We start from the raw sequence: 19,006 nt of genomic DNA, 5'->3' as shown, positions 1-19,006 counted from the left end.
CGTGCAGACAGAAAATGGACATGTGCACAAAGCCTTAAGACTGAGAAAAAACTAAAAAAAGACAACTGTCACGTTTCTCGCCGATTACAACAGTGCACGCCAGGCAGGCACTGATGAAAGGAGCCATAACGAAGCCCTTCTGCGAGCTACAAAAACCACTTCTGGTCTACATTATCTGTCACTTCTGCTCCTTCTCCCACTCTACTCTTCTATTTTTCCATCCTCTCCTCTCAATTTGTCTTCCTCTCTCCTCCTCCTTCCTCATCACTTCTCTCACCTTCCCCTCCCTCCTCCTCACTCCCTGCAGCGTCTGTGCTCTGACAGTTATGTGTGAGTGGAGCGTGGGCTGCTGCTAATTTGTGCAGAGTGGGAGAAAGCTGTTTTGGCTTGCGGAGGGGGAAAAAAAAAAAAAGCCCAGTTTAGCCTTTACGGCAGGATAGATGGATGGATAGACATGCCACACAAACACACACACACATTCATTAATGCATGTTTGTTTAGTCTGCAATTTTCTCCAAACATCACATGTGCATTCACAGATACAAACAGATGCTCAAACCTACATTCACATCCAAGAGTGGAAGTGACTCTGAAAGGTGCCGACTTCTGTTCCTCTTAGTACCTCCTCCTGTGCGCAATTTAGTCATCCTGATTAATATGCACCCAAATCTGTTTCCATCACAGAGTCTTCCTCATCATCCTCCTCAATGCTTCTCTCCCTCATTTTTTTTTACATTTCCGCTGCAAAATCTCATTCACTCTAATTGATGCTCATTCCAATTTTGATCCCAAACTTTTTAAAAATGCACAACCGCACACAGCCTGGTGACTTTAAGGTCACCAGCGACGACTGCAGCTGCTGCAGTCTCATTAGGGCTCGTGTTGAAATGGACTTCACAGCAGAGAACAAACACACACGCACACACACACAGGAAGTGTCACTGTTGCTCTTGGCACACAGTTAATTAATTCTAACACATCTTATGAATGTGTTAATAGAGCATTGTACAGTGCTTATTCCAATAAAATGCTGTTGTCCTTTTTTTGGCAGGCATTTAAACATTTAGTTATTCTTAGGGCTGGAACAAAGTCTGTATTTTTTGAGTGAATTTATTCAGCTATTCAGTCCAATGATTTGACCATGGAAGTAAACACTAACAAATGCATTAGCCTTCAGAAACGATCAGTTAGACTCATATCCAGGCGCCTTTTGTTCAACATTGTTTCTCAGCATTTTAAAAGCATTTACAAGTGCAAATGATACTCGAACAAATGCACATTGCAATTAGTCCAAAAGGACTGGTTGATGAAAATGTATCTTAATGATACTGACATTTTAAGTAATTTCAGGTGAGCAATGCTTGAAGCTGTGATATTTTAACTGTTGGTTTGTGTTATTTACTGAAGTGAAACCACTCCACTTGCCGCTTAAGGAGGGAAGGTTCACTACAAATCAATAAAAGATGTTCTGCGTGATCACCTTTATCCTGGGATGAAACACTTCTATTCTGATGGCAGTGTTCTTTTCCAGGATGGAGTCACTGAATGGTTTGAGAAGTATAAAAGTGAAGTGCATCACAGGCTTCGGCGCTCAAAGTCACCAGATCTCAACCTAACTGAACACTCATGGAAGATTTTGGCCCGATGTGTTACTCAGCGCTCTTCACCACATCATCAAAACACCAAACGAGGGAATATTTTTTGGACCGCTGGTGTTCCATTTTCCCAGCAGAGTTACAGATTTGCAGATGCAATGCCAACGGCCACTCAAGCTGCTCCGAAGACAATTCATGTTTTTTTTTTTCCATACGATTTCTCACCTGTGTGCATCTCTGCTAGTCCTATTCCTAACATCGAGTCATAACCCAAAAGCCTGACAACGATTACCAGTCAGAAAGTGAAGAGGACGAGCATGAGATTTTTAACTTTCATAGTGTGTGATATTATTAATAAACTCTTAGCTAAAAAATGTGAAATTTCATCAAACCCACTTAATTCTGTATGTCTCATCTAAACATTTGCCAAACATAAACCAGCAGTCCTCTGACAAAGAGAGCACAAGTATGGAAACACTGAAAATCTAAGTAGTAAAATATCAACAGTGTGTAAATGAACTATTTTTTCCAGGATTGGTAACAGTAATGGACACAGTAGGGATAAAGTTGTACATTAAGATTGCAGTGTTTTGTTGTTGTTTTTTAAATTTTGTTTAATTAATAACCAAAGAAATTCCATTTACCATTCTATCTTTTTTTGTAATTTATGCTATTCTAATGTCTCTTTACTTTTAGTGGTTCTGTTTTGTGGAATTTATACTGCAATGAAAAATGAGCCAACAGTGAAAAATAAATGTCCAGAAAGTCCTTGAAATTCAGATTAAACAACAGAAAACTATGTGACTAACATTAAAGAGATAGTGATACTTGTTTGACATTAGTTTTATATCACGGATTTTTGTCCTTGATATTTTTTGCTAGTGTCATTTTACCTTTGTCTATGGAAACGCATTCACATGTACAGTAAACACCACAAAATACAGAAAATGTGTGTGTGATAGGGGTCTAATGAAAATATGAAAATGTGTTTAACCCACACTGGTCCCATCTACCATTATTAGCAGAGAACGTGGGCTACAGTGGAGCTAATGCTTTTTTTTTTTTTTTTTTTTTTTAGAAACCACAGATTACAGTGCATCATAAAGTTTCACATTTACTTTTTCTCTCAGTATGCTCACTCACCCACACATTTGCATTCCCTCCGTTTCTCTCACTTGGTAGGGAGTCATTTAGATGACCTATAAATGTCAATATCGCTAAATTAATCTCTATCTGTATTAAAGACGTCAGCTCAACAAAGTTGATATCTAACCCACGTTCAACCTAGGGCAAGAGCGGGAAAATGAAAGAGGGTTAGATAATCTGTTGGCCTTTTCAGACTGCGTTGGTCTAAATAAAGTATACACACGTGGACAAAATTGTTGGTACCCCTCAGTTAAAGAAGGAAAAACCCACAATTCTCACTGAAATCACTTGAAACTCACAAAAGTAACAATAAATAAAAATTGATTGAAAATTAAATAATCAAAAACAGCCATTACTTTTGAATTGTTGATTAACATAATTATTTAAAAAAACAAACTAATGAAACAGGCCTGGACAAAAATGATGGTACCTCTATAAAAGATTGAAAACTATTTGACCAGAGTGACATGATTAACTCAGGTGTGTCATTTAATTGACATCACAGGTGTTTCCAAACTCATAATCAGTCAGTCTGCCTATTTAAAGGGAGACAAGTAGTCACCCTGCTGTTTGGTGAAAAGGTGTGTACCACACTGAACATGGACAACAGAAAGCGAAGGAGAGAATTGTCCCAGGACATCCGAAAAAAAATTATAGACAAACATCTTAAAGGTAAAGGCTATAAGACCATCTCTAAACAGCTTGAAGTTCCTGTGACAACAGTGGCTCATATTATTCAGAAGTTCAAGACCCACGGGACAGTAGCCAACCTCCCTGGACGTGGCCGCAAGAGGAAAATTGATGACAAATTGAAGAGACGGATCGTTCGAATTGTATCCAAAGAGCCCAGAGCAACCTCCAAAGAAATTAAAGGTGAACTCCAAGGCCAAGGTACATCAGTGTCAGATCGCACCATTCGTCGTTGTTTGAGCCAAAGTGGACTTCATGGGAGACGACCAAGGAGGACACCACTGCTGAAAAAAAGCCAGACTGGAATTTGCAAAAATGCATGTTGACAAGCCACAAAGCTTCTGGGAGAATGTCCTTTGGACAGATGAGACCAAACTGGAGCTTTTTGGTAAGGCACATCAACTCTATGTTCATAGACTCAAAAACCAAGCATACGAAGAAAAGAACACTGTCCCTACGGTGAAACATGGAGGAGGCTCAGTAATGTTTTGGGGCTGCTTTGCTGCATCTGGCACAGGGTGTCTTGAAAGTGTGCAAGGTACGATGAAATCTGAAGACTATCAAGGCATTCTGGAGAGAAATGTGCTGCCTAGTGTCAGAAAGCTTGGTCTCAGTCGCAGGTCATGGGTCTTCCAACAGGACAACGATCCAAAACACACAGCCAAAAACACCCAAGAATGGCTGAGAGAAAAGCGTTGGACTATTCTAAAGTGGCCTTCTATGAGCCCAGATCTGAATCCCATTGAACATATGTGGAAGGAGCTGAAACATGCCATTTGGAGAAGACACCCATCAAACCTGAGACAACTGGAGCTGTTTGCTCATGAGGAGTGGGCCAAAATACCTGTTGACAGCTGCAGAACGCTCATTGACAAATACAGAAATCGTTTAATTGCAGTGATTGCCTCAAAAGGTTGTGCAACAAAATATTAAGTTATGGGTACCATCATTTTTGTCCAGCCCTATTTCATTAGTTTGTTTTTTAAAATAATTATGTTAATCAACAATTCAAAAGTGATGGCTGATTTTGATTATTTAATTTTCAATAAATTTTTATTTATTGTTACTTTTGTGAGTTTCAAGTGATTTCTGTGAGAATTGTGGGTTTTTCCTTCTTTAACTGAGGGGTACCAACAATTTTGTCCACGTGTGTAAGTATCCAAGTCTAAATCCATTATTTTATTTTAAAATCTTTTTTCAGCATAGATGAAGAGAGGAATTTCAAAGAGAGTTTAAACTTTATGCATCTACATTATTGATAAACCCAGTCTTTAAAGACCATGAATGTGTGCATTTGTTAATAAAATATATAAAAAGAGTCCATATGAACCCTATAATCTATGATATGTTTTGCATGTGTCTGTATGTGTTATTCAGTAGTGTGCAAAGATTTAAGGCACTAAAAGTTAAATGAACATGCCTTCAAAAATAATGTCCCAAATAACTCAAATAATAATTCCAACAAAGAAAAGTAAACAAAAAAATAGCTAAATCAAGTCAATATTTGGTGCTACCACCTTTTACCTTTAAAACACCACCTTTTCTTAGACTTAGATCGACTTGTGTATATACACTCACATGGACTTTTTCAAGGTACTTGGGAGTTCGGCTGTTGAAAGCATCTTGAAGAGTCACTTCTCTTCTGTGGATTCAGGCTGTCTCAGTGTCTTCTGTCTTTTCATGTAATCTCCAACTGATTCCATTATGTTGAGACCAGGGCTCTGTGGGGGCTATACCATCTGTTGCAGGACGAGTTCTTGTTACCAATGATAGTTCTTTTTCATTCTGACTGTCTGTGCGGGCTCACAATGAATTTGGGACCGATCAGACGTCTCCTTCATGGTACTGCATAAAGGAGAAGCATCTAAACATCTAGGGTGCTTAAAACTTTTACACAATGCTGTATGTGCAAACATCTGTCTGTGTGTTTATGCCATTACATGTGTCACCCTTGCAGTCATTAAAACATGCCATTAACAGCCTACATCTCCAAGTCCTGGCACCCATAGCTGTGACATCACTGCTGCATAAGCGTTTCCTGCTGCCACATGGGACAAACATACCGCTTGTGGGTTGATGACATGCTGATGTGGCGTGATCATCCTGTCAACAAGAACGTGAAACCCTAAAAAAAATTCCTCCGTTTACATGCACGTTCACGTAAGCGCAAATGTGCGCTGACATAGACTGTGCAAACGCCAAACGGAGTCGACCACTGAATAATACATTGTCATGTACTAAAAACAACACGCAACGTCAGCTGGTGGAAATGATTACATGCTTTAGACAAAATGATAAGTTTCCTCATAAACAGACACTGACAGAGTGTATTCTTAAGCCATACATTAGCAAGGAAGGGTAACCACAGTATCACGAAATCCCCCATTGAGCAGTAGAGTTCTGTAATCACCTGTGGTGCATCACACACTAATATATGACTGGATCAATCACTCAGCTCTCACCGAGAGTATTTCTGAGGAGTCTATGAGGAGGAAACCACTGGAGTTAGTAGTGGTATAAATACAATACAGAAACAAGGAAAAGTATTCAAATTAAGGCCAAGGAAAAGTCTTTTCCTCTACTCACACAAAATCTAAAGACATCTATGATATGAAAGTCAACTGACCGGCAAAAATCCACATGATTAATTTGAGCATCATATGTGTGTTTAAGGCAGCAGATGGTCATTACTGAATCAATGCAGTGGTTTAACCACTTTTTTTCATGAAATTACTTAATGAGTTCAAAAAAGATTCAGTCTACTGGTAAATCTCTTTGTAATGTGCTCTAGTTTCATTTCCACTCAGGTTTTCAGGTTTTAGCATTGATTCGAATGTGACAAATGAAAAGCATTTGTGTCCCAACGATCACAACAACAAGACTGAAAACCACTAATTTATCAGTCCATATACAGCTCACACACAGAAATATACACACATAGAGGTCCTACCAAAATGGTTGTGCGAAGTTGGTTTGAGAAGCTCCAGAGGCTGCTCCTTGCTGGTCAATCCACCTGTCAGAGAGTAAGAAAAGTTGGGTTAAATATGATCATATCAACATAGTTACTATCAAAATAAACTTTAAACAATTCTGTATGACTAGATTATGAAATACTGGATAAAGGCTGATATGATTCATTTCAGTCATTTCTGTGAGCCTCATTAGAGACAGCAGACGTGGACCCAGATGCTTATGAAATCTGGATAAGTGAAGTCTGTGGTAAAAAAAAAAAAAAAGTACAAAACAACTCAAGAAGGCGGCATTCACAAGGAAGATGTCACTTTTCACAGTGTTAAAAGGATCTGATAAACATTAGGCTTGTTATACTTGGTAATAATTTTATAAGTGCTTTTCTATTCTTCAGTCAGAAGATTAACTCTCACTATGCAAAGAACACTTCCAGCTCATGTCTGAGGGATCAAAACAGGTTCATATGGTTTAGAAGTTTGCAAGTTTAGAACTAGGTTTAAAGCATGTCGAGGACCATGGTCCTTAATCACCATTCTCTTCATAATTAACTTGTTTCTGAAAGGTCAAAGTGAATGGAACACATTGGGGTTTTTTTTTTAAATTTGTCACAATGTGACCTAGTGTCACCTGTAACCACGTTACCAATAGAAGCTATAATATACTCTTGCCATCTTGGGTCTGGCATGTCCCACACAACATTAGCAATGTGGTCAAGAAAGTATAAGGACAGTTGGTATTTTTTTTGCGTGTGTGTGCATGATGTTGAGGCCTGTGATTTGCTTGCAATTCTCCATACGCTATGCATGGACATGGGGGGTATTCAGGCAAAGTGAAAGAAACAAAAAAATGAGGCAGTGCTGGCTTTTAGTCTAACTTCAGGGTGCACATTTGGACATCAGATGAACTGATGAGATGCAGGAACTTCATCCTTTTTGCCCCCCTACTTTTAGAGACAGGTGGGTAAGTTAACATAAATGTAAATTTAGTATTTATCATAACTGAAGACAAAGATTCATCCAGCTCTTGCAGCCATTATTAGCTTGGGTGTTCTGATTCATCTTTAGCGAAACAATCACAAGTTCATCTGAGCCAACATCAAGTGGAAATGTACTGTTAGGACTTGAAAGAACCTGGTTACCTTGACATCGTGTTGCTTTACTGTATGAAAAAGTGCTATGAGTTCACATAGTGGGTGAAAATATCTTTAAATTAAAATGTCATCAACTCACGATCATTGTTTGTAAAATCAATTTGATGGAGCGAAGCCATTTCAATAACCTATCCGTGTGTGACTGCACTGGACACAAAGCCTGCTATAATTAGCCCTCTGGACTGAATTGTTAGGCTTGCTAACATACACCAAATTTCAGCTTCTGAGTGACACTCAGCCAGTTTGTTACCTGTCACTCTTGTACCTGATGTGCTTAATTTTAAGCTCTTTTGTTGAATCTCTACACCAAGTTTCTGTCTACCCCGCACATAGCTGAGCTGAAATTATGCAATCACTCAGCCTACTTCACTTTAGCTTTAAGATTGGCAGCATGAAGGAATGATGGGGTCAGTAATCCTGCAATTATCACCACTTTCAGGAAGAAAACTCCTGAAAGTTGCATATTTCTAACTGTGTCTACACTCAGTGGGTGTCAGTGAAGACAACAGCAGGCTGTCGGAGTTCAGTTAAAGCGTGTGCTACACAACAAAAATATTGTCGAAGCCTGAAACGAATAAACATTTTAAAGACATCAGCGCTTCGCAAACCATAAAGCAAATCTAAAGCATGATTGGAAATATGTCTTCATCGGCATCACTTCTGCATCAGTGGAGACAGACACGAGGAAAGGAAACCTCATGTGAGAGAAAGGAAAATGTGAACGGAGACCATGTGCTGTGTCACACATGAACGAGCAGCAGCACATGACATACCCACAACTACTATGGATTTTGTTTTTCTGGGTTGCTAGGCGCTATTTTCAGCCTAAGCAGACTGCTCCATGATTAATACATGATGGAGGGAGGGGTTGAATTAAATATTCATTTCATACACACAAACGCACACCCCATGCTTTTCTGGAATTTCATATTCCGAGCAAAGCCTGCTTCCTTTGTTTCTTTATCAAACATTAGATACTAAGAACCCATATCATGAAAACATAAACAAACAAAAACCTGAGAAGAGAAGAGAAGAGAAGAGAAGAGAAGAGAAGAGAAGAGAAGAGAAGAGAAGAGAAGAGAAGAGAAGAGAAGAGAAGAGAAGAGAAGAGAAGAGAAGAGAAGAGAAGAGAAGAAGAGAAGAGAAGAGAAGAGAAGAGGGTTTTGAATGAACAGAGTATTATAAGAAAGCTGCATACAGTATGTGTGTGTACGTCTGCATGCGTGTATGCTTGTGCGTTCATGTCAGTAGGGTGGCAGTGGCAGATGGCAGAAAGACGACACCAGAGCTTGATGGGCAAGACACAGTCCAAGCAATCACACACTCAAACACACACAAAGAAAGAGTTGTAATTGCAAGAGAGCACAGTGCATCTTCCCTCTGTTACAATGACAGCCATCACCTCATTTTTCATCTTTATCTTTGGTCCTCCCCAAAATCCTTTGCATGACTCATGACGACAGAGTCGCCGACAAAGAAAAGGAGTGCGATGGAAAAACTGAGTTGCTGATGTGCGTGTTAATGCAAGGCCACACAATGTCGAAATACACAAGGAAGACAGTACGTGCACGTGTATATTTATCTGTGTGTACAGGAAACGTATCTCATGGAAACCGGGCACTTTTATAGGTTGTCGACTGCGACCACTATGACCTCTAACGCCTGGGCAGGAAGGCAGGTCAAGTACTCTGCCCTAACACACGACGATGAGAGAACGTCTCCATGGCAACCATGGGAACAAACAAATATGCAGAGAGAGACACTCTTGCACAGATAAAGACCTGTGTCCTTTTAATCCTTGTGTTATAAATAACAGCACTACATTTAAACAGCTTGTATATCTCATAATCTGAATACATTTAAGTTTAACAGCTTACAGGTGGTCACGATGCTAGATATCGTTACTATATTCTGCTGCATTCAAGGCCGCTGATAACTGCCAAACAGACCATAGACAACAAACTGAATGGCCTTGCGTGGAGAAAAAAAAAGCAGTATATAACATCAGGAGATTAGAATTGTTAATGAGATGAGGACAGAAATATACAAAATGAAAAAAGAAAGCACCAACAGCAACAAGTCAGTTTCTCTTCATCATGTTCAGCCAGTGTTGTTGCCTGGAGTCTATTGTACATTCTATTTACTGCAGATCAAGACGAGGTCTGCTGAGAGGTTACTGGATTATTGGTCTTGCCAATTATTAGATCGGATATTTACTATTTACTTAATGATTGGTACTGCTACGTTTTTCATCCAATTCCCAATAAAATAAATTAATTTCAAAATGTGATATTTTGGTAACAGCCTATTAACACTGAAGGATAAATGTGCAACAGTTTTCTTTTCTTCCAGCGTACATAAAACATAAAAAACAAAAGCATGTTAATGTATTTTTGTCTTGGAGTGTCAATACTACATTTTGACACTAGAACATATAAATCTAGAGCAAATCTATGTATAAACGGTCTTCTTAATCATTAATACTCAGTAGCAGCCCAGGGGGGAAAAAACAAAACATGTCAGCCGAATACCAACACTGCCCCCACTGTTTACATTCTTATTTGTTGATGAGTACTGCTCATCTCTGTAGACGAGCATTATCCAATACATGCAGTAACCGGGAGATTTGGGAAAAACAGTAGATAAAACAAGCATTCTGATGCTCAAAAAGATGAAACATCTATCCGCTGACAACTCGGATCTCTCAGTATTCATGACAGTCATCTATCAAGCGAAAAATCCTGACGGTTTCAGGATTTGATAATGTTGTCCAGTTCACACTTGCAAATTGAGTAATGTCGGCTTTTGTGTTGCTGCTCTCAAAAGCAATTTCCCTGCTTGATTTTCAGAACATGTTCTAAATCATCAATAAATGGAAGAATATATAAAAAAGAAGGATATTTAAGCATTAGATTTTTTTTACCAGACAATCCACTAAAAACAGTACATTTGTACACCTTGATACTTTAAAATTCTGTCATTTTATTGTTTAAAGGATGACAGATCTGCTACTTTGCACTATACTGTGACTGTGTAAAAAATGTTCAGAACTGGGACTTTAATTGGCTAATCAATGGGTTACATCTGGAAAGCTATTCTGGTGACAGTATCCTCTAGCCAAGCACTGGTCTAATTCCCTTGCCTTGCTCTCGTCTCACTCCTGATTACCAGCCACCATAATGGACAGAGTGCCTGTATACACAGTCGGCTGGAGAACACAGCATGTGGACACTCGCACATTTATCTGCAAAGCACTTTTGTCCACTTTAAACACGGTACTTATCCGTGCTGTCCAAATCATGTCACTCGTTGCCTCAGAGTTTTATTGAATAGTTGTCCTCTCTACAGTACAACTGTTATCTGCAGTTATGGTGGTAACAAGAGATAAAGTTCAAGAGAGATGAGGCAGAGAGGTTCACTGCCACTTACAGCTCATCCTGTGGTCCGAGCTCTCGCTGTGTTGGCAGTGTTGCAGACAGGAAAGAGGAGCACTTGGAATGGCAGAAGGTTTTAGTGGGAAAATTAAACCATAACAAGAGGCAGTTTTGAAAGTTTAATAGTGTTAAGAAGGGATATGACACATTTTATACGACTAATGGTTTTTATACAGTCTTTAGAGGATGGGCATCATAATGTACTGTACTGTATACGGCATATGGTTATTATTAAAGTAAGTACTGTCCTGCAGGGTGTTACTGCTGCGTGGAGATGTGCAGCACAGTTACAGAGAATGCCATGTGATAGATACTTTAATGTGTTGGCCTGTTTGACCTCTGTCATATGCAAGCCTCTCAGCAAAAGTTAAGAATATTCCCCAGTGACATTTAGGAATATACATGCGGTCAGTCAAAATAAATATATGCTCTGAAAAAGTACATGTGTGCCTCCAAGCTCAGGGAGAAAAGTGATTTGCTCTTTTTCCATGTGTCATATCCCATTTGTAAAAGCCTAGATGTGTCGACAGACTTCCTTGTGGATAGACATACGTGATCACCGCATGGAAAAGGAAGAGGGGGAGTGCCAAGATACCGATGCCTGGCAAGATGACAAGTTGGCTCAGAGGATAGCAGGAAGCAGGAGTGTCTGGTTCAGTGGATACACACCCGGTGTACAATGCTGAGGAGTACCCTTCCACAATGCAAGAAAAAACACAGAGAGAATACATGAAGATTCAGAAAAACACACTCTTAGACAAAGGCAGCCAGTGTGGTTGAACATGTTTAGTAGCACACACCTTTCCTCCTGCTACACCGTGGAAGTGCCAAGCTGTCTTGTTTTGGGCCACTTTTCTCTCCACCTGAATGGCAGTCATCACGACAGCGTGCCAGTCACACAAACCTGTTTGGTCCACTACAACTCAGTCTGGTGTATTCCGAGCCCTCGATATCGGCGTCAAAACTCTGCCACCCTCCTCTCTGCCAACTATGCCATCCTGTCTGCTGAGGCTCCACCAAAATTGCCCTTCTGCTACAACCAAACTCTGAGCCAGTCTGAGAGTGTGCCAGCAACGCCAACCTGTCACCGCCACTCTAAACCACAAGATAATCTGCTGGGAAGCCAGCATATGAAGAGATTCATTCCAAAATGAGATATCTATCGTGTGACTGACTTTTTTCCAGATCAACTTGAAATTTCTGCCTTTAGTATAGAAAATTGTCTCTTTCTTCAAGTCAGTTTCCTCAAGAAGGTTTAAGTTCTGCTTGAAATAATCTGTTCCTGTGATGCTAGTCGTAAGTGCTTCTTAAAAAAGATGAACAGGAACACGACAAGAAGTCTCCCTAAACTGAAGAGCTAATTCTGTGTGGCGTCCAACCCTTGAACAACATTGCCATATAGGCCTTGCTGTCAAAATACCTCCTGCTTCTTTGTGAATAACAGCACCTTAAATTACCGCAATTACCAAATCTCGAATGCAATAATTAGCGTTGATGACAAAGTATTTCCCTTGAAGATTAAGTTGCAACATCTGTGGTCATTTCTATACAGTTTTACTCATGTTGTTAGTTTGCATCAGCGCACTGATGCAGAAAGAGAGAAAATACAGGACCAGTGGTTTATTCCAATTGCCATTAGTACAGTATTCACAGATAACCCTGTGGATTAGAGCTTGACTAATAAATTGAAAACGTTGAAATACAGGCTTTTAAAAAATGCTCTCACTGAATTTTCTGACCTTTTTTCCACTTTGTGTGAAGTTTTCCACCACAGAATACTGAGCTTTCAACTAAATTCTATATCGCTGTGTAACTCGGTCAAATTCTTAAAAATGAAAAAATATAACTAATATACAAATGTTAAGGATTCTGTATCTAGACTGTTGTTACTGTTATTCATTAATGGTACTGATCAGTATCTTCTGTGGGTCTGTAGTATAAAGGTTAAGGTGTCCATTCTCAGTTAGTAGGGCCTTGTCTCCTTGTCTTTTTTTTTGTCATTTTCTGTTTATCTCTATTGCAGCTAAAAAAACAAATGTAAAAAGCACCAAAAAAACAGTAATACTGGCTAACTTCAACCTGAAAAATCCCATGTTAGTCAACCAGTACAAGTCATACCATCCGTCCAAACCAAACTTGTGTTTAAAGCCAAGATGTGACGGCAAAATAGCAGCATTTTGGGTTTTTCACATCATTATGTCCTCTCATGTAGCTCACTCCTTACTACACATGAAAAGGTGGCATTCCATGTTTGTAATGTGAATCAAACACAGAAAAGCAATTCTGGATGTTTTTTGACTCCTCCTATGTGCAGCACGAGACCCACGAATAGCTTCTTACCATTGCATTGCTAAAAACCACTTGTTGGTGTTGCGGCCATGTTTACCAACTACCCAGCACTTCCTCTGGGCATTTTAAACCTACAAGACAAACCACAGCATTTGACCTTATTTCTACCACTGGGCGTTTTTGTACATGTGTCTGTCTGTGTACTGCTATATATTTGTGTGACTCTGTGGGTATTAACTAGACAAAGCAAGACAATTTAGGTGTTTACAGTAAACATACATCATGTGTTTGTGCGTAGCTACTACAGTCATGTGTAAAAGTAAGTACAGGACAAGAACAAGAACTGTATGGATAACTTTGTTGAATAAATGATTGAAGAAAGCTACATTTTCTTCTGTTGCTGCACATATACACCATGATGATCAAATGTTTGCCTCTCAAAATATGTATTTAAAAAAAGAGAGTGAAAGAGAGAGAAAGACAACAGTTTACATGTGATATAGCTACTTTTTCAAATGACTGTTTATACACCGATCAGCCACAACATTATGACCACTGACAGATGAAGTGAATAACATTGATCATCTTGTTATAATACAGCCTTGAGTCCTGACATTCATTTGGATGTTTGACATGTACCATCCACCTAAACACTGCAGGTCAAGCAGGCCACCCCCTAATACCCCGTAGCAAAAGCAGACCTTGATGCCACTTGCCACCCTCAACATGACAATGCACCCCGACACACTGCAAAAGTTGCTCAGTAGTTTCAGCATAAGCCTGATCCAGGTAGGTCCCACCCTGCAACCCACAGGACCAACAGAATTCATTACCATCATTCTGGTGCCACGTGACATCCCCAGAGGTCTTGTGTCCATGCCCCACTGGGTCGGAGGAGTTTCAGCAGCATAAAGGGGACCAAAATAATTTTAGGAAAGTGGTCATAATGTTATGCCTGATCAGTGTATGTTTATTCAACCTGTCCAGACTATATCCCATGTCTTGCCTGCTGTCAGCTGGGATAGGCTCAGTATCCTCTGTGACAATTGAACGCATAGGTGGGTATAGAGTGTGTGTATAATTATCCACAATATAATCAAAAACATGGCAATGAATAGAAGTGTTTAAATGTAAGATAAGGCTGCATTTAAAAACTGCTAAATCAATTAATTAAAATGACAGTAGCTGCAACCCAGCTAACTAGAAGTTCAACAAGCCAGTCCATCTGGAGCACAGGCCGAATGTCCACAATCTGTAACTATTCATCCTGCAACCAAACAGGATAATTATTATTACTGGACATGTATAATTGTTGTTATCAAGTTAAATGTGACAATTGAGATTTTCGGTCAGATGGTCTGGTCCTACAATCTATCACTCTCACAGTGCTTCACACACAAAATAACTGTTCACAAACAGAGGCCATGTGGTCTGGCAGCAGGCAGGCAACATGAGGTAAGTCCAAAGGGAGACAGGAGATCCCTGTGACACATAAGACGGCTGCTATCCGAGCACGTTTGGGAAAGGCCTGAAAGTGTACAAAAAGAGAGACATCTGTACAGAAGTGGAGGGGTCACTGGGTAGAGAGAAGAGCCTTTCTGTTGGTAAGAGCATTACACATGTGGCCATCACATGGTAGATTCCACTTACTGGTTAGACAACAGGTCACAAATATTGTAATATATACAGCTGAATGCAAAAGTCTTGGCAAATCGCATAGTCTGTAATTTTTTGACATCAAAAGGAGCCCCTCCAGCAAACACACAAAAAAGAATTTCTTCAAATGTTAATGCACTGTTGCTTTATACTTTATGAACTTCAAAAAATAGACTGTATCACTCAGACAAAGTAGTGTATGTGCCTGCAGAACAACACTGTTCCAAAGGGACTGACTGCGTGAGATTTCTCGCTGAACATTACGATCACCAGCATCTTGCCATTTTCCAACGAATTGCAGCACTAGTTTGTGAGCTACTATTTTTAATAAACACTCAGGATAAGAAGTTCAGAGAAACTCCAGGTTAGATTACAACTCTGGATATCTAGGCTCTACAGTGTTAATTTTAGTCTCCGAGCCCTTTAATATCCTGAAGAAATCTCAACTTGTTTTTCATTTTACATAAAAATCAAAGAGGCAGAAATGATGGCCTATTCTTAAAGTAAAAGTGCTGACAACTCCAGCTACACTGTATACAAAAACCACCAGTTTGAAATACAGAACTGAGGCATCATAAGGTTAATGCAAAAACAATCCACGTATTTTCCTCGAGCTGTCTCAAATAATAATTTACAATCACCCATTATTCTGTTTCGACTTCATCTTTGTTCCAGTCTGATCCTATTGCTCATTAACTTCCCCTTGCACACATTGAGCGTGTATTTTAAAGAGGGAAACAAACAGAAACTGGACATGACATGCTAACTACACCACTAGGCTTCAAAAAACTGTAGTTAATTACACCTTTTATGTCTTACAGTGTGTTTTCACAAGCGGTGTATTCTGTGTGTGTTGATGCCTAGAATATGGGTGTGATCCCCAACATGTTCAGTCACGTTAAATCAATGTAACTGTGTGTGTACATGTGCGTGTGTGCATGCTGTTGAGGCCTGTGATTACGTACATTGCAACTCTCTATAGGCTATGTGTGTACATTTGTGTGTAGGTTTGCAGGCAAAATGAAAGCAACAGCATGCCCATGCTTCTCTACAGATCTGTGATGGTAATGGGGCCACCCAATAGCTAACAGATACACAATCCTGAGATGGTGAGTTGCAACGTGGGAGGAGGCATTGGTTCTGGAGGTGTTGTTATCCCATTCTGTATTTCCCTTTCAGTTTGTAAGCCTTTAATATCCTCAGTGTTGCTGTACATGGAAGCACAGATCTCTCGTGGATAATCTGTAGGTTTCACATGTAACCATCAGTTCTAATATCCCAGCTCTGTTTCTCAGTAATCACATATGGATTGTTAATGCTATTAATGAATCAATGCTAATTCTAATTCTGCTCATACTCATGACCTGCACCACTGTTACTACACAGAAGAAGCCGGTCACAGCTGCAAATGAGAAGGGAATTCAAAACTCTTGTTTACTGCAGTAGTTACCTAAACATGGAGCCACAGCTCTGAAATTCTGTTAAAACGGACACCGAATTGTGAACTGGTTTAAGATTGTGTTTTAATTGAAGAGCTTTACCTCTTACTCACCATTAGAGGATCACGACAGAATTTTACGATGGGGTGTGCCTTCCAAAAATAATAACTGAAAGTATCTTATTCCATTCTACAAATTTGGTTATTTGCCTTTGTAAAGTTTATGGTTAATGAAGGCATAACATTAATATTCATTAAATTAACATCTAAATCCAATATTCATACTCCTTTAAGCTCAATTGCCATCTTACTGAACTTTGAGGAATGTATCTAGGCATTTTGGTGTCTGTAAAGTTTGGTGTGATGCAGATATTGTGAATAACTGTGTTAATCAGATCTCAAATGACTGCCTGTGTAATGTTGATGAGACCTTGTAAGACTTGGTCTTACAGTAAAAGTGCCATAAAACCAATAATATATGCTAAAAAAATGAGGCTGGAAAACTCAAAGGACGTACAAATGTGGTGCTAATTCTCTGTAATTTTGCACCACAAAAGAATCCTGTTTATATGAAATGGCAATTTAATCATTTGTAGCTAATAAAGTTAAAGTCTTATTAAATGCCCACTCTAATACGTCAGACCACTATAAACATTGGCAAAAACCTTTAAAAGCAAGTCCAATACACGCCAAAGACCACAACTCATCAGGCAGAATCAGATTTTCAAAATGAGAAATGCTATTTCAAAATCAGCTTTAAACTGTAAAGTATTTACAAATAATAGGAATAAGTATTGTTTGTCGCTTGAGGCAAAATAAAAACAAATAGACACCCGTTCTGTTAAAAACATGAGCTTGCTTAAACACACACTTAAGAAATTGTACGAAAAAATGGTCAACTTCACAAGTCCACCAACAGATTTATCCAACACCACCATCTACTTCTGGCAATAAAACTATTGCAATAAAGAAACTTCTATGGTGTGCAAACCAATATTTCCCCTGTGAAGAAAAGCAAACACTTGTCCAATAACTGCTGGTTATCTGTGGTTCTGACTTAGGAGAATTATGAGACAAAAAGGAGAGTTAAAGAAATAGAAAGAAAATGCAAGAAAGTTTGAGAAAGACTAACATTTTGTGACAGCTATCTCACAATTTTCAATCATTGTCATAGTCTCTTGCTCCTATGGGTAGTTTTTTTCTTTTTCGGCAAACTATATGACAGCACAAGGCTGTAATAGCCAAGACAGGTGGTCAGAGTGGGTTGTCCCGGCCTCAGGTGCTGTTGGCAAGAGTGTAGGGTTATGAGGTGAGGTCAGGGGTTAGGGTGGCACACTTCACACTCTACAGTTTGTGTGTTGTAGCCACTTAAGAAATGTCAGCAGCATTAAGAGGCCCTGGAAACTCAGGATGGAAAGAAATCTGTTAGTTTGCAGCTTTATTGGGTTGATGGTGGCTATAAAAATCTAAAAATGATGCCCACACACACACACAATTTGCAAAACAACCCCCCAAAAAACATGCAGGAGGTAGTCTAGGTTTACTGCAACCAAGCATCCTGTTTTTGTTCTACTCTAAATCACTAATGAACTTAATGGGCGCTGAATCATATGACAGACAGATGCTAACATCACCATTGTTCGCCAGGTGATGGCCTGCTTCTCCTTGTGTGCTCACTCATTTTGGTTCCAACATCTCTCTCTTCATCCAGTCGAATGTGTCAAATCAGTAGCTATCCCCCGCTACTAAAATGCTTCCAGAGGGAGAAAGAACAGGCTTCAAAGGCACTCCTCCAGTTGATATGGGAGCCTCTATAAATCCCAAAGTTCCTCCCATCTCCATTTTCAACAGAAATCCTCCCTGTGTGTGTGAAACCTACTCACACCTCACCATCACACTCCTTTCTCCTAAATCAACTCTCTACACTCATCTCAGCCAATCCCCTGCCTGTTCAAACTAAAGTGCTACAGTATGGCTCTGAAGAGGACCTTAAAAACGGACTGTAGAGACCTTTTATTTCACTTTTGCTTGGCTTTGTCACAATCTTGACATAAAAATAGCTTTTATGACAGACTAGGATTTTCAAACAAATATCGATACTAAATTTGGTCTTTTGTTACTAATTTCACAAAAGATCACAATAATTTTAGTCAGTAAAATATCTGACGTAATAAATGACCAGTAGCGTTACTTAAAATACTGTTAAGTGTGAAACTTGCAGATAATAAAAAATAGATATGACAGAAAAGCTAAACCTGAAAAAGCCCTGCAGGCAAAACTTCAATTCTGCCACATTAAAACGTTGTATATATGTATATATATATATATATATATATATATATATACATACACCAAGATAAAAGGTGTCTTGCTAATGCTTTATGTATTTTACACTGACCTTGATTTGAACATACATTCAGAAAAGGTTGCAAAATTCCCCCAAAGTACATATTGCAGCATAGTGTAGCATTTATTGACTGCCTAAAGGAAATTACTTTAATCTGGGATGACAGGACTGCTCATTTACCACAGCGCGGTCAGTTATCAAGCCATCCGTCACCTTCAGAAGCAGCAGAAATGCAGGCTTGGTGATTTAAGGTCAGCACACTACGAGCAGGAAAACATTAAATAGAAGAGA

At 39.3% G+C, this 19,006-nt stretch overlaps 1 protein-coding gene across 1 annotated transcript in view; it reads right to left on the bottom strand.

The window, feature by feature from the left end:
- The window catches only part of hdac4 (histone deacetylase 4), a 136,184-nt gene that overhangs the window by 78,965 nt on the left and 38,213 nt on the right, over positions 1-19,006 (bottom strand). Inside the window, exon 3 of the mRNA XM_022210043.2 lies at positions 6,382-6,444. Within this exon, the coding sequence (XP_022065735.1) occupies positions 6,382-6,444 (63 nt within the window). The remainder of the gene's footprint in view (positions 1-6,381; positions 6,445-19,006) is intronic.

The sequence above is a fragment of the Acanthochromis polyacanthus genome, chromosome 14 (assembly GCF_021347895.1).
Source record: "Acanthochromis polyacanthus isolate Apoly-LR-REF ecotype Palm Island chromosome 14, KAUST_Apoly_ChrSc, whole genome shotgun sequence".
NCBI classification, from domain to species: Eukaryota; Metazoa; Chordata; class Actinopteri; family Pomacentridae; genus Acanthochromis; species Acanthochromis polyacanthus.
The sequence above is the reverse complement of the archived record's forward strand: the minus strand, read 5'-3'. Positions and strand labels throughout refer to the sequence as shown.